Source organism: Procambarus clarkii, chromosome 28 (assembly GCF_040958095.1).
Source record: "Procambarus clarkii isolate CNS0578487 chromosome 28, FALCON_Pclarkii_2.0, whole genome shotgun sequence".
In the NCBI taxonomy this organism is placed as follows: Eukaryota; Metazoa; Arthropoda; class Malacostraca; order Decapoda; family Cambaridae; genus Procambarus; species Procambarus clarkii.
This window is the reverse complement of record NC_091177.1, coordinates 41420463-41437962: the sequence shown is the minus strand read 5'-3', so window position 1 is coordinate 41437962 and position 17500 is coordinate 41420463. Positions and strand designations below refer to the sequence as shown.

The window sequence follows — 17500 nt, the reverse complement described above, 5'->3', positions numbered from 1 at the left end:
CTGAATCGTTACGACATATATATAAACCTCTATAATTACATGCTTTAGTAAATGTAGTTCGTTCGCACACTTGAAGTAATCTTGATTCGCAAATTAATTTTATGTCGTACACACAGCTCTTGGATGGATCTCATCTGGCCATTGAATAATATTACCCACTTCATCTGATCAAGTAGTTTGATGGGCTTGTCTTACTCAAGTGGAATGATGTTCATCACTAGTCTCTCAACTATTAATATGTTGCTTTGTTGCATTTTATTATTCTGGTCATGTGCTTACCTTACAAAGTGTATATTCCTGAAAAAGTCATGATGGTAAGATAATGATAAAGAAAAATGAAAAGATTAAGTTATGGAAATAAATTCAGAAGACACAAAATCACTACAAGATGATCTAAATAACCATTAAATTGGATGAAAGAATGGTAGCTCCAGCTTAACATTACAAAATATGGAGTTCTGAGCCTACGTAATAATAATAAGGATGCCAGATTTCAGTTGTAGAATGTATGAATTACTCATACATATTGTTGTTGGCACTAGTCAATCACTACCTAATAGTTATCCAAACCACCTCGCTTCTGCCTTGGATCCTCTTATCTGACAACAAATTATTCATTATATCCATCAACATGCCCGGAAAAAATACCCAAACTCTATTTCTTGCATGCCGGAGGTAAATCCCTCTTTATATAATGCCCTTAGGAATCTTGACTTCCAGTACTCTCCCACCTTTCTTGTTGCGACGTACAACTTGTTGAGGCTCCAAGCTACATGACCCTTTGGTCTAGTCAGTGTACTCTGTTTCAGGTATGGTGGCCCTACTCTCTGTCTTCAAGTTGTCCTGACCTAAACCACTAAATGGCGCTTGTCGACGCACTGCTCCAAGTGTCCTTTTTATCACATCGAATCTTCTTCTTTCGAGTCTACATACTTTTTTCTTCTATGCGGTTTTCTTTGGACATATTTCCGGGTTTTATCATTTTTGTTCTTACTGTGATGACGTTATTTCAGATTTTTAAAATATCTTTTCAAATACGTCATATCTGTATGTAATAATTTGGAATTACATGAGTTAGCATGACCTTCGAAAAAAATCAAAAGATCAATAAACAGAAACCATAAATATATTTACAACTAGCTGTACCCGCCACGCGTTGCTGTGGCTCAGTCTGGATAAATGGAAAAGAGAGAAAAGAGAAAGTGCACGTTTCTGATATGTTTAATGTCACAATAGCTGTGGGTGTACAATACTTTTTGTTGTTCCATTGTCTGTGGAGATATAGAGATTGTCAGGTTTTCTGACTCTAGAACACGCAACATATAATTGTCCATGTGAGAAGCAATCCGTGTCTTCATATAGAGCACACAATTCTAAAGATTGGCCCTGAGCTTTGTTGGTGGTTATCTTGAAGCTATCTTGAGAGGATTTCGGGGCTCAGCGTCCCCGCGGCTCGGTCCACGACCAGGCCTCCGTTTTGTTATTGTCCCCGGGAGGCAGCCCATAGCAGCTGTCTAACTCCCAGGAATATATTTACTACTAGGTAACAAGGGGGCATCAGGGGTGCAGGAAACGTTTTTTACCCATTTCTCTCCACCTCCACCGGGGATCGAACCCGGTACCTCAGGACTACGAATCCGAAGCGCTATTCACCCAACTGTTTGGCGCTCTGCAATGGTGATTGCAAACGCCAATCTAATTGGAAATTTCAATCTCTCAAATTGAATTTGTGTATCCGTTAGAATCATAAGAATGAGAGGAATGAGGACATCTTCACCTTTGAAGGTTCTGTCAAAATTGTTACTTCTGCGACGTTGTTGATTATTTTTTTTACTGCAAGCCGCGTGCCTTTGCATAGCTTTGTCTGGTTGATATCTCGCAACATGATAATTGGCACGCAGATTTTCTATTGCAGCTGTACGTGCGGTGGTATCCCTGGCGGATCAAGTGAATTAAAAAATTCTATTGGATCATTAACCACTTAATCTGCGTCCACAACAATGTCGACGGACTTGTATGTGACTGCCTCGCTTTGGATGTTAAACTGAATAATATTGTTAAGTTCGTAGACGTCTTTGTTTTTGGCCTCAAGAATAGCTCGTTTACTCAGCCAATCGTGATCCTTATAGTTGGTTTGAATATTGGGAGATAGTTGTTCAACGAATTCTTCTTTTGACGTCACTAAATTGCACAAGTTATGAGGCAATGAAATTCGTCCTGAGGTCAGATCAACCGGCACGTTTCTGTTCCCAATTTCCAGAAAATAATGTGAGAATATCTCAGCTGATGAATCGTTTTCAGCTGGACACGCACATTTATAGTTAATTTAACGTCTTTCCGTGGCTCCACAAAGTAGAGCAGATCAGGCAAGCATTTATTTCGTCCGCTGGTGTTGATCGAGGAATTACAGGTAATGTTTGACTGAAATCTTCTGCAAGCAATATTAATGCGTTTCCAAATAGTATGATTTTTCAACGCAAATCTTGCAATGATCGATCAAGAGCCTCGAGCGATTTTTTGTAGTCCATTGGGCATTTTCCCAAACAATAAGTTTGCATTTCTGCAATACTTTTCCTATGCCGGATGTTTTGGAAATGTTGCACATGGGAGTTCAATGGCAATTTCAAAGTCGAATGAGCAGTTCTTCCACCTGGTAGAAATATTGCAGCTATTCTGAATGACACAAGAGCTAAGACTATGCCATTTTGAGATCGAATTGCTGCCAGAGTCAATCTAATTAGGAATGTTTTACCAGTTCCTCCTGGCGCTTCTAAGAAGAAGATTTCTTCAATCCCATTATTGATAGTTTGAATTATTTGATCGTAAATGCTTTTTTACTCAAGCGTTAGCTTAGAAATATTTGATTTGCACATACGACAACAGATCACCTGTGTTGTAATTTGGTTCACGACGCAATTCTACAATGAATGAAGCAGCAGCAGATCGATTCGGTGCTGTTATTCCCAACTGAATGAGAACTTTGTTCGCGATTTCTAAACACAAATCTTCAGTTATCATTAACGCTTCTTTGCAGATTTCTGCTTTGAAATCCATGTTCACATTTGAAATTTCCATGCATATTCGACGAACAATATTTGAAGCCGTGTGCGATTTATATTTCTCCCATAACTCTGTTGGAGATAGAGAGCAGCCGGTCAGTATGATTGCAAACAATGCACGAATTTGATTTAGATGTGACGTGTTTGATGCGCTATTAATGCAATACATCCCAGTGTCTGTCGTTCGCCAATCAATTCACAACTTGACATATACTACGGAAAGTGGTATGTGTGACGCCGTTTGACAAATCTCAGTTGCTGGAAAGACGTTGAACCGGGCACTTTTCCAACAGTTCGCGAAAAAAGAAGTATTCATCTTGATTGGGATGCATGATGTACAGTCTGCCTATGTTAGTTTCTTTTCTTTGAATATGCCAGGTTGTCCGTCGATTCGCTCTCCTCGTTTGCGTCGTTCAAATGATTTTCTACTCACATTCCGTATGTAATACATAGTCACTTCCGAATACAGCAGTGTTTTCGCAAACGCGTCATTCTGACATAACGTGAAGAAAGCAGTTAACATTGTCGCCAGTGATTTCATGTCTATTTGTTGCACATATGCAGCTGTGAAATAAACGCGTTGACCATTTTCTTGCTTTCAAAACAAAAACAAAAAATACTAACGAAATATTTAAATTCAAACACAGATTAATCGACACAGCTCAATTCCACCGCTATTTGCACTGAAAAATATGAAAAGTTAAAAAACAAAATGAACAAAAATGAAAAAATAAAAACAAACAGTACTCGTGAAATGAACGGTATGGTAGGAGTCCGCCTGGAGCTGCCATGAGGTCCAGACGTGTCGCCTGGCCTCTGGTAGTTGGGGTGTTTGCCGTTTTTGTTCTAGTAATTAGAACTAGAGACTCCTGTGGGGAGTATATCTTCGCCAGTTTCAGAGTGAAGGATGCTGAGTCTGTCCTGACTGTCGGTGCAGTCTATTGAATTCCTAAAACTGATGTGTCCGAATTCAACTCTAACCTTAGAAATCTAATACTAGATAACAGACTGAACAAAAACCATCTAATTATCGCAGGGGACTTTAATATTGACCTCTGCGAGCCTGAACACCCTACTGCTGCCAGCTTCCTCAACTGTATGAATTCCGTCTTCCTCATACCCTTAATCACTAGACCTACTAGAATCACTGATAGTACTGCCACGGCTCTTGATCACATCTGGACCAACATAACCTCTCCGCTTACTTCAGGGATAATAATCAATAGCACTACAGACCATTACCCCACATTTCTCCTAACTAACAATAACAAACCACCTCTAGAGACAAGGAAGATAAGCTTTAGGCTGCACAATGAAACTGCTATAGGCAATTCTATAGCTGCTGCTGCTAATGTCAACTGGGAGTCCGAATTAGGTAACATGGGAACATCAACCTAGCAGTGCAATATTTTCTTCAAAAAACTCTCAGCCTTTATAACACCCACTGTCCTATGCTAACGAAACAAGTCACAATTAAAAGGCTAAACAATCCTTGGCTTACAAAGGAATACCTAAATCCATTAATAAAAAACATGCCCTTGAGAAGAAGTATAGGTTAGGAATCGTCTCCAAAGAATTTTCAAAGAATTACTCGTTGTTGTTATTTAATATAATTAGAAGAACCTAAACTAAATACTACGAAAATAAATTTACCCAAACAAAGGGCAACATTAAGAAAACATGGAGCACAATTTCACAAATATTGGGATCAAAGAAGATTTTAAATAACAAACCAATACTCCTGTCCAGTAACGATGGTCAGCTTACAGCCTCTGATACTGCTATTAAGTTCAATAGGTTCTTCTCTTCCATTGGGTCATCCCTTGCAAATGATATTCCATCTTCCAGTACTGATGTTTAGGACTATCTTACAGGTAACTATCCACAGTCTCTGTACCTAAAGCCTACAAATTCCACTGATGTTATTGAGATAATCCTTTTCCCTAAAACCAAGTCTAGTGCCCTTGAGGAGATACCAAGTTTAATTTACAAAAAAGCCTCCAGATCTTTAGCCCCTGCTATTGCATTGCTCTTCAACAAGTCCCTTGAACTCTAAACCTTTCCAGATATTCTAAAACAAAGCGAGAGTAACCCCTGTCCACAAATGTGGTGATCTCACTGATGTTAACAACTACAGATCTATATCAATCCTGCCAAACTTGTCAAAAATATTTGAAAAACTAATCTACAAGCAGCTTTACTCTTATCTAGCCAAACAAAGTATACTTAGCTCTTGTCAATATGGCTTCAGATCCCCCCCCCCAAAAAAAGCACTAACGATGCACTTATTAGATGATTAACTTGATACATGCAGCTCTTGATAAAAATGAGTTCCCTGTTGGGTTATTTGTGGACCTGCGTAAGGCTTTTGACACTGTAAACCACCTAAACCTTCTTCTTAAATTACATCATTATGGTGTCAGAGGTCATTCCCTGCAATACCTCAAATCTTACCGTACTGACAAGCTCCAGTATGTTTCTGTGAATAATTCAATTTCTCCCACCCAACCCATCAACATTGGTGTTCCTCAGGGCAGCATACTTGGCCCTCTCCTCTTTCTCATCTACATTAATGATGTAGTGCCTTCCAAATGCCTCCCAACACCTCAAATCAATTCTATTTGCTGACGACACAACCTTCATTTACTCAAGTCCAGACCCCCTTGCTCTAAATGTCACAGTGAATACTGAGCTAAATAAAGTCCATCTTTGGCTAACTGCCAATAAACTCACCCTCAACATTGACAAGACTTTATATATTCTGTTTGGCAATAAATCCTTAAATCAAATAAATCTCAGGATAAATAATACCCAAATTTGTAACAAAATAGATGGCAAATTTCTTGGCGTTCTCATTGACCACAAGCTGAATTTCCAGGGACACATTCTAAATATATCAAAAAAAGTTTCAAACACTGTTGGTATTCTTTCTAAGATCAGATATTATGTACCTCGCCCTGCCCTGGTGATGCTCTATTACTCCCTCATCTATCCTTATCTCAACTATGGTATTTGTGCTTGGGGCTCTACTACCCAAAATCATTTACGTCCTCTAATTACCCAACACAAAGCTGCTGTTAGGACGATATCCAACTCTGGCCCCAGACATCACTCGGTACCCCTACTCAAATCTCTGAATATGTTAGATATTAAGTCACTGCACATCCTCTCATGTGTATTATATATATATATATATATATATATATATATATATATATATATATGTATATATATATATATATATATATATATATATATATATATAAATATATATATATATTTATATATATATATATAAATATATATATATATATATATATATATATATATATATATATATATATATATATATATATATATATATATATATATATATATATAAATAACGCTGAACTGTAATGCGAATCCTGACCTTAAAAACTTCATTGAAGGTTGTAACAGAACCCATGAGCACCACACCAGAAACAAATACCTTTTTGATATTCCAAGAGTACGAGAAATGCTCTACAAATCAAGGGACCCAGAATGTGGAATGACCTTCCCAACCATGTTAAAGACTGTACCTCTCTCAACCAGTTTAAGGTAAAAACTAAGCACTACCTAATTAATTCCCTGTAGCCTACCTTAACCCTATATTGTCAACCCATGTCTGTTATTTTTAAACAACGCTGTTTGTCGACCTAATTGTATTTTTGCTGTTTTTCTACCATGTTCCCCCCTTTTTATTTTTATATTTTCTCAACACATTTTATTCATTAATCTCAATTAGTATTAAGTTTTAGTCTTTAGTGTTTTTCATGCCCGAAACGCTTTGCGTAATAGTGTCTCTAGGCATTGTATGTACTAGCTCTATCTATAAATTCATCAATATTTGTATCACCCCTTGTATGTATGTACTTTACCTGAATAAACATTTGATTTTTTTTTTTAACACTTTGCTTGTTAATGGAGTTAATGTGTTAATCAAGTAAATACTTTCATAGTGTGTTAGTGAAAGGAGTGTGTTAAGCTTGTAAATACATGCTAGTAAAAGACACATTTACTGTGTGTTAAGACAGTAAATGCAAGCTAATGAAATGAGTGTATGAAGATAGTAATTGCATGCTAGTGAAAGGAGTGTGTTAAGATAATATATACATGCTAGTGAAAGGAGTGTGTTAAGATAATATATACATGCTAGTGAAAAGAGTGTGTTAAGATAATATATACATGCTAGTGAAAAGAGTGTGTTAAGATAATATATACATGCTAGTGAAAGGAGTGTGTTAAGATAATATATACATGCTAGTGAAAAGAGTGTGTTAAGATGGTAAATATAAAACTTTAATATTATTCTAAGCATGGGTGACCGAGAGATACTTGTGTAGGCTAATGTAAACGAAAGAATAGTTGTGTATAAAAAAAATACCCTCTAGCTCTCCTTTTCTCCCCATCTATCATGTACAAATCAGTGTACAAGATTTATCAATGTACAACCATAATGATTGCATTTGGCAAGGGAGCTTAAAGCTGTAAATAAACTGGAAGTGTTTCAACAAGTTAATTAATAATAACTTATTGAAACCAGTTACTTAATATATAATTTTACCGTGATTCACATAATTGTTCGACATTCACAACTTCGTCTCTTAACTGGTTCAATTCATTTGGAAATTTTACACCTAAGTATTCAAAATAATTATAGGTAATGCACAAAAAAGACACTGCATGCTAACCTTTCCTATCTATTAACAACTATTAAAACAAATAGACAACTTTTGACATACTTTGCTTTTATTTTAGGTCAGCATGATGCGCTTCCTGTGTGGTGTGGTAGTGCTAGTTGGAGCTGTGAGCAGACCTGCGCCTGTGGTCAGTCAGGGTACGGGCGGACCACTGGACCGAGTGGAAATGAGTGAGAGTCCGGTGGCGGAGCAGATGGGCGTGATTGTGGGTCAGGTGGTTGAGCACCATCTCTCTCGTTGTCACCTGGTACTCATCACCACTACACGTCACTCACTCATCACTTCCAGGATACTCAGGTGACTGCTTTATTGAAACTTCCAAAGAATAATTAAAAAATAATCATCTCAAACATTTGATAATTAAATCTTTAGTGGCACTCCAACACATTAATAACTGTGGTGCGCAATTCCCTGATAGTTACTCATCAGCTATTGATGTGTTGTGCAGTTTAAGGGGTTAATGAGGTCAAAGAAAGTTTTTCTTTTTATAAAACCAGAACAATATCCTATAAAATAATTAAGGTAAACTATAATATATATGTAATATGTCATGGTAAGAAGAAACAATTATATTCAGTTAACCAATAGACTCTATTGCATATCATAGATTAATGAGGCAGCCAATCACCTCCTAAGTAACGATAGACAACATATACTTTAGCTCTCTGCTTACCTACATATTAACATGAACTTTATACTGACTTAATTATTGTGGAACTAACTAAAATTCTGTTTGTAATTGAAGTCACAATGTTGAGCTGAGTCAGGTACTGCTGGTAAGGGAAGTATTCAAGTGGGTATTGGACAGCTTTTGTGTCATGGTCTCTTCCAGTTGAATGAAATTGTTTACTTTTTTTATACAAATATTAACCTGACCACCATGTATGAATGCTATACAAGTATTAACCTGAGCACCATGTATGAATGCTATACAAATATTAACCTGACCACCATGTATGAATGCTATACAAATATTAACCTGACCACCATGTATGAATGCTATACAAGTATTAACCTGACCACCATGTATGAATGTTATATAAGTATTAACCTGACCACCATGTATGAATGCTATACAAGTATTAACCTGACCACCATGTATGAATGCTATACAAGTATTAACCTGACCACCATGTATGAATGTTATACAAGTATTAACCTGAGCACCATGTATGAATGCTATACAAGTATTAACCTGAGCACCATGTATGAACGCTATACAAGTATTAACCTGAGCACCATGTATGAACGCTATACAAGTATTAACCTGACCACCATGTATGAATGCTATACAAGTATTAACCTGACCACCATGTATGAATGCTATACAAGTATTAACCTGAGCACCATGTATGAAGATTGTGAATGTAATTATATGTGTACTCACCTAGTTGTACTCACCTAGTTGTGTTTGCGGGGGTTGAGCTCTGGCTCTTTGGTCCCGCCTCTCAACCGTCAATCAACAGGTGTACAGGTTCCTGAGCCTATCGGGCTCTGTCATATCTACACTTGAAGCTGTGTATGGAGTCAGCCTCCACCACATCACCCCCTAATGCATTCCATTTGTCAACCACTCTGACACTAAAAAAGTTCTTTCTAATATCTCTGTGGCTCATTTGGGCACTCAGTTTCCACCTGTGTCCCCTAGTGCGTGTTCCCCTTGTGTTAAATAGCCTGTCTTTATCTACCCTATCAATCCCCTTCAGAACGTGAATGTGGTGATCATGTCCCCCCTAACTCTTCTGTCTTCCAGCGAAGTGAGGTTTAATTCCCGTAGTCTCTCCTCGTAGCTCATACCTCTCAGCTCGGGTACTAGTCTGGTGGCAAACCTTTGAACCTTTTCCAGTTTAGTCTTATCCTTGACTAGATATGGACTCCATGCTGGGGCTGCATACTCCAGGATTGGCCTGACATATGTGGTATACAAAGTTCTGAATGATTCTTTACACAAGTTTCTGAATGCCGTTCGTATGTTGACCAGCCTGGCATATGCCGCTGATGTTATCCGCTTGATATGTGCTGCAGGAGACAGGTTTGGCGTGATATCAACCCCCAAGTCTTTTTCCTTCTCTGACTCCTGAAGAATTTCCTCTCCCAGATGATACCTTGTATCTGGCCTCCTGCTCCCTACACCTATCTTCATTACATTACATTTGGTTGGGTTAAACTCTAACAACCATTTGTTCGACCATTCCTTCAGCTTGTCTAGGTCTTCTTGAAGCCTCAAACAGTCCTCTTCTGTTTTAATCCTTCTCATAATTTTAGCATCGTCCGCAAACATTGAGAGAAATGAATCGATACCCTCCGGGAGATCATTTACATATATCAGAAACAAGATAGGACCGAGTACAGAGCCCTGTGGGACTCCACTGGTGACTTCATGCCAATCGGAGGTCTCACCCCTCACCGTAACTCTCTGCTTCCTATTGCTTAGATACTCCCTTATCCACTGGAGCACCTTACCAGCTACACCTGCCTGTCTCTCCAGCTTATGTACCAGCCTCTTATGCGGTACTGTGTCAAAGGCTTTCCGACAATCCAAGAAAATGCAGTCCGCCCAGCCCTCTCTTTCTTGCTTAATCTGTGTCACCTGATCGTAGAATTCTATCAAGCCTGTAAGGCAAGATTTACCCTCCCTGAATCCATGTTGGCGATTTGTCACGAAGTCCCTTCTCTCCAGATGTGTTACCAGGTTTTTTCTCACGATCTTCTCCATCACCTTGCATGGTATACAAGTCAAGGACACTGGCCTGTAGTTCAGTGCCTCTTGTCTGTCGCCCTTTTTGTATATTGGGACCACATTCGCCGTCTTCCATATTTCTGGTAGGTCTCCCGTCTCTAGTGATTTACTATACACTATGGAGAGTGGCAAGCAAAGTGCCTCTGCACACTCTTTCAGTACCCATGGTGAGATCCCATCTGGACCAACCGCCTTTCTAACATCCAGATCCAGCAGGTGTCTCTTGACCTCCTCTCTCGTAATTTCGAACTCCTCCAAGGCCGCCTGGTTTACCTCCCTTTCTCCTAGCACATTGACCTCACCCTGTTCTATTGTGAAGACCTCCTGGAACCTCTTGTTGAGTTCCTCACACACCTCTCTGTCATTCTCTGTATACCTGTCCTCGCCTGTTCTAAGTTTCAATACCTGTTCTTTCACTGTTGTTTTCCTTCTGATGTGACTGTGGAGTAGCTTTGGTTCGGTCTTGGCTTTGTTTGCTATATCATTTTCAAAAATTTTCTCTGCTTCTCTTCTCACCCTGACGTACTCATTCCTGGTTCTCTGGTATCTCTCCCTGCTTTCTGGTGTTCTGTTATTCCGGAAGTTCCTCCACGCCTTCTTGTTTAGTTTCTTCGCTTCCATACATGCCCTATTATACCATGGATTCTTTTGTTGCTTCTCGGATTTTTCCCTTTGGGCCGGGATGAACCTGTTTACTGCCTCCTGACACTTTTGGGTAACATAGTCCATCATACCCTGTACAGACTTGTCTCTGAGGTCTGTGTCCCAAGGTATTTCACTTAAGTTTATAAGTTTCTCGATGCCTCGTATATAAGGAGGAGTTTGTATGTGCATCTAAATTATCATTTGAGTGCAAGTCTGTGTTTTTGTTCTGCATTTAAGTTTATGCTAGTTTGTGTATATAATTTTATGTGTAAATGAGGTTGTGACATATATTTTGTGTAAGTCTTTATGTAATGTATGTAAAAAGTGTATCCCATTGGTATTTATGCAAGTCTGAATATGTTTGTGTATGTGATATTTAAGTTCACGTTTGTATCTGTAAGTGTAAAAAGAATGTTGTCTGAGGTAAATAAATGAATAGTTGATGTTTCAGAGCGAATAAGATGATGCTTTAAATAAGTTATGGTAAGTATGTAAGTCAGGTAATTTGTGTAAGTTCGGATATGTCAGGATAGATAAGTTATGTCAGGTGAGTTAGGTTATGTAAATTACATTAGGTGGAGAATGTTAGGTAGGTGAGGGCAGAAATATTCGGTCATGGCAGGTAAGTTATGCAAGGTAGGCTAAGTTATGTAAGTTACATCAGGTATGTAAAAATGGGTAAGTTGGCCGGGAATAGGTAGGTGAGGTTAGGTAATTTGGTAAGTTATGTAAGTTATGCAATGTCAGGATGGGTAAGTTTTGTCGGGTGAGTTATGTTATGTAAGTTACATAAAGTCAGGATGAGTATGTTACGTCAGGTGGGTTGGGATATGTAAGCTAAGTTAGTAAGTTAGGTTAAAGAATTTATGTTCAATCAGGTAGTGAGGACAGGTAATTTGAGCAAGGAAATTTACATTAGGATGGACTAGTACAGGTAAATCAGGTTAGGTGGGATAATGAATTGTTGATCAGAGAACAGTTCTAAGATAAAGTGGATGTGAAAATACTATTTTAATAGAGTAATTATTAAACGGATGTTCAAGTTTGTTAAAAATAGTTGAACTAGTTGCCTAAAGAGTTTTGCCAGAGTTATTATTACCAGAGATGTAAAACATCGTAAAATGCCAATAATATTCTGGTCTTAGTACCCCTGTATTAAGTTGGTAGAAAGTTTTGTCACAGATATAATATAAAGTTAGGAAAAGTTACTGTAGAAACAAGTTACATTACAAGATATGTCTTGTGTAAACGTTTGCCTTACTGAGAATAATATATATGACATAGGAAACCTACTGTATAAAGAAGGTTACATAATAAGAAATAATACAAATGTTACAAAAACGTTGTACATGTTTAGATTGATATAATACTTTAAGTTGTTTATAACTACATAATGATATGTCTTAGTAAGTTTAACACAAACCAATGTTTACATATGTTACATAAACGATGTTATTGACAACATATTTATTGAATGAAGAATAATGTTACAGTGAGATTATATTTAATACACAAAGAAGTTCTAAAAAGTAATTCTTGTATATAAAGATGGGTTAATGAGTGCAAATGTTAATTTTAATTATCTCAAAACTTATTATTGATGTTTCTGAGATTACCTTTGGTGACTGAGTATAGCAGTGATGACTCTGAGAATAACTTTGATGTCTCAGAGAATAACTTTGAAGACTTGAATAGTATATTTTGTTGTCTTTGATTGTATCTTGGTGTCTTTGAGATTTTCTATGATGGCTTTGTGTGCATCTTGATGTCTCTGAGTTTGCCTTTCTTACACGAAGAGGGAATGAGATTGTCATTTGAAGCATAGAGATGTCTTGGAGAGTAACTTTAGTTTAGAAATTACCTTTGACTATTTTTTCTTACTTTGCGAAGCATGAGGTAGTTAAAAACAGTGTTGAAAGAATCTTTTGATTATTTTCGAAAAAGAGCTATTTTAGTTAAGAATCAATTAAGAAGTTACACTTGACTATTTTCAGTTGAGCGAAGTGTGTTAAGAAATGCAAAAAATGTCTTAGTAAATTTGTTACTGCATAGAGTATGTTTTTGTTTAAGAACAGTGTTGGTAAGAAATACAAAGTTGATAGAGAAATACATTGATACAGTTCTTTAAAAATAAATCTCTGTAAATGACTAAATAAATATTTTATAACTAATATAGTTGACAATCTGTAATGCGGTTGATAATACATAACAATGAACTATTTACTGAATAACTGAGAATATCGTATATTTGATTTTAAAGAACGAGTGAACACGTAAGAGAATGAAATGAACACAGAGACCGTGCAGGGGAATATGAATTGAACTTACAGAGAATGTGAAAACACGAATAACGAGTAAAAAGTTGCATAGAGGGAAGGGAATTATCAGGGGAAAGCGCCAAGCCAATAGACTATATAGCCCTTGAAAGGGGTCAGGATAAGGATTTGGGATGGGACGGGGAGAGAAGGAATGATGCCCAACCACTTGGACGGTCGGGGAAAGTTGCACAGAGAATATGCTGTTAATATGGAGAGAATACACAAATACAGTAAGATTATTGATAAAAGCTACATTTCAAATTCTTGCAAGGCAGAGTTGAGAATGGATCTGGGGAAGGTGAGGTTTGGGTGGAGTTGTGGAAGGGGTGAGATGCAGGGGGAGGGAAGGGAAAGGGGGGAGGTAAGGGGTCAGGTGATTGAGGAGCTAAGAGACTGGGCAGGGGCATGGAGAATGAAGGGAGGGAGGAAGGGAGGGAAGGAGTCAGGTGTGGAGGGGGAAGATATGGGGGAGGAGGGGATCTGGGGTTGAGCGAACAAATAAGCGCAAGGGTAATGGAGGAAGGGGGACAGTTACAGCCCCGCTCCTGTGCCAGGTAAGTCCACTACGGCCTCGCCATAGTCCGTGTTACTACGAACTTTTGTTCCGAGGAGCTGAATCTAAAGCAACAACAACAACAGAGGGAGGGAGAGAGTGTAGGGGGAGATAAGGTGCGTATGACCATGTGATAATTGCCTGAGAAATGTTTATTTACACAAGTGTTTGAAAGAGCAGCTAGGAGTTTTGTTTGCTTACTCTGATTTTTTTTCAGGGATATTCCTGCACGGGCCCTAAGCCTCTGGCTGGCCCACTAAGTGTTGCTTGTTTCTGTTTTACTTGGGCGGAGTATGAGTATTTATGACTCGTATGGTCGCTTCAGTAAGATTTTGCCATAGGTGTTTAACAACTTCTGCTCTGTTGAATCTAAGTTGAAATCTTAATGGGTTTGTAACTGTGCACTGTGTTAAATAATGTTCCAGTGGTCTGTCCGGCATTTCTCAACAATGCTGACATTTCCTCTCATCTTCCGGAACCTGTAAGCCTATTTCCCATGCACATGGGTATCCAAGCCTGATGCGATGTAAATGTACTTCTGTTGCTCTACTGCTCTCTTTCATCAAACTAAGTGTCTCGTAGTTGGTCGTTACTCTGATAAAGGCGACATGTAGGGCCTGTCTGATGTTCTGAAATACTGCGTTTGGTGAATATTGAACTAAGGCAGGGGACAGGAGCTGAAACTCGATAACTACCTTGATTTTATTTACTGAGTCGGAAATATAGTGGTTTTAAATCTCAAAGGATTTGGGTAGATACTAACGAAGCTACGAGAGTGATCTAAGTCGGGGACAAGAGGTGGAGCTCGGTAAACTGCTTTGCTCTCATTTCCTGCATCCGAAATAACGAAGTTTTAAATTTTAGGGAAAATTGGCTAAATACTAACGAAGTTGTACGAATGAACTAAGGCGGGAATAGGAGCTAGAACTCGGTAACTCTATTTTCTTGTCTATCTACATCCGAAATATAACTGTTTTAAATTGGGTTAAAACTGAGCTACTAGTAACGAGAATACACATATTTAATGTATAGAACCGGGTCCAAGAACTAACTTCTGATACTGTGAATTACTTTTCAAAACTGAAACTTAAGTCCGTAGAGTTAATTTTCTCCATAAGAACTCTTTAAGACTGTAGCGACTACTTTTGGAACTCTGCCAAGATTCGGTTTTAAAACGGGTATAGAGTGTATATTTTTTATATGAGAATTCCTTAACAAACTTCTATGGACAAATTTTTATGAACATGGGAACTCTGAAATATTTTCCTAAAACTGGATTCAGTTTTCCAGTTGTAAAATTCAGTTTTTCCAAAACTGGATTTTTCAGGCGGAAAAATTCCGCCTGAAACTATGTGACAGCGAGGCATAAAACTCTGAAAAAAATTGGTCTCAAACGGGTGTGACACAGCGATAAATTTTAAGGAGTTTGTTAAACCCGGTGTGACACAGCAACGAATTCTCCCAAAAATCAAAACTTAATACTAAGTGGTCTATTTTCCTAGACCCAAAAACCCATACTTACTATTAAAGGGTCTATTTTCCTGAAGCCAAAACCAAATATACTCCTAAGGGGTATATTTGTCTGAAGCCAAACCAATACATACTGCTAAGCAGTTATTCTCACTACTAGTATTAACTTGAGCACCACATATGCATGCACACTTGGAACCAAATATTAATGGTTTGAATCTGATTCGTTATATTATACAGTTTTGTATTTATAAAACATTTATTGTTAGTCCCTCGTTGGAAAGTATGTAAAACTGTTGGACGCAAACTTTTTTTTTTAATTTTCCTTCAGTATTTAACACATTTTAATTTATTTTACATATTTTTTCTTCGCCTGTGGGTTTGGTAGTTAGTGGTGACGGTATACATATTCCTCAGACTTTAATGAAGAGTTGTTTCAGAAGTTACGACATTGAGAATGACATTTGTAATATCAAGTGAACGACCAAAGTCCTATACTGTCAGTTAAGCAGGCAGAAAGAGCAGCATTAACATACCCAACCCATCATCTTCAACAGTACAATGAGTTTTAACGTCTAACTCCCCTAAGGCAACAAAATGGTGTGCTAAAAATCATAATAACTCGCAAAATCGATGTGATGTCCCGTTTTCTATTCGTAGGTTCAGGTAATTCAGTATATTATTTTAGTGAGGTTTTGAATGCTGGAGAGGACGAGCTGAATATACCGCTCTGGTGGTTGGTGGTTCAAGGCTACGTTAACCCATGTGAATGAAATGTTATTATCTACGGATTAAATATATCCAATCAATTAAAATATATCCAATCAATTAAAATATATCCAAATTGTACAAACCATTACATATGTTCATACTGCATGACTATGAAATGTGTATTAAAACAGGTTCATAAACGTTCCAGCTGAACATGTTGTTACAATTTGTTATTGAAGAAGACCTCTCCCAGTCAATCGGATTGATTGGGAGAATTTCTAACAATTCTCGATTTTGTTTTAATTTATAACAACTGAATAAATAGAGCATTAGATAATTGACCATTTTGTTAACGAAACATTTATGATGAGACATTTAAAATGTAAAATCTCTGGATGTTTGATCTATTTAGAATGTATTACAATTTTCACAAGGTACTATGCTTTGTGAAAGTTCCGGGTATCAAAGGCCCCGCGGTCCGGTCGTCTGGTCAACCAGGCTGTTGGACGTGGCTGACTGTAAATGACACAGTTATCAATACAAGGGCTGTTTCTAACTAAAAATTTTCAAACTGTACAAGAGAGAATGTTTGAAACTTATTCTTCTTGAATAGATAGAGCGTTTTCGTCCATTATTATTTTTTAATTACACTGAATTGAATGAATTCAACACATTTTTATGTATTATTTCTGATTACTACAAAATAAAAGCGTAAGGCAGGTACTTAGAGATTGTATTTTGTTTTTAAATTTGTTACTGATTCATAAAGACTTTTAACATAAGGTTCATTATTGGACATTGTTGGGTACTGTAGTGTGTGTGAGGTCACGGCTCTGACATGGCAATATACTCAGTTCCAATGTTGGAACCACCGATACAACTCATCACTGAATGTACTGCTTGAACCAAAACATCTTAACATTCACATGTGACTCATAAGAATAAACACTGAAGCTGCCACCCAAACTCATAAGCCAATAAAACACTGCATGTGACTCAACGTACCTAACCATGAGTTAATAACAATGATATCCTCAATGTGATTTGCTTTGCCAGTGTTGTGGGGGCCAGTGTACTCGTGGATGTTGACCCTTACCTCAAAGAATCTCAGCTGCCACAAGCAAACCTGTCATCCAGATCCAGTCCAATCATTTCCCAATCACAATCTAAGCCACGTCAACACAAGACCTCGCAAGAACAACTCACACGAGACAGCCTCTTGCCAGGACTGTGGGGGGACGCCACAACAACGTGCCGGGGCCTAGTCCTAGACCTCACCT

General features: G+C 37.9%; 1 protein-coding gene across 1 annotated transcript in view; it reads left to right on the top strand.

Annotated features, from left to right (window-relative positions):
* Positions 1 to 773: 773 nt before the first annotated feature.
* Positions 774 to 17500, top strand: part of LOC138369465 (glutamate receptor-like) — a 130568-nt gene continuing 113841 nt past the window's right edge. Inside the window, exons 1-3 of the mRNA XM_069332718.1 lie at positions 774 to 809; positions 3035 to 3154; positions 7842 to 7988. Of these exons, the coding sequence (XP_069188819.1) occupies positions 774 to 809; positions 3035 to 3154; positions 7842 to 7988 (303 nt within the window). The remainder of the gene's footprint in view (positions 810 to 3034; positions 3155 to 7841; positions 7989 to 17500) is intronic.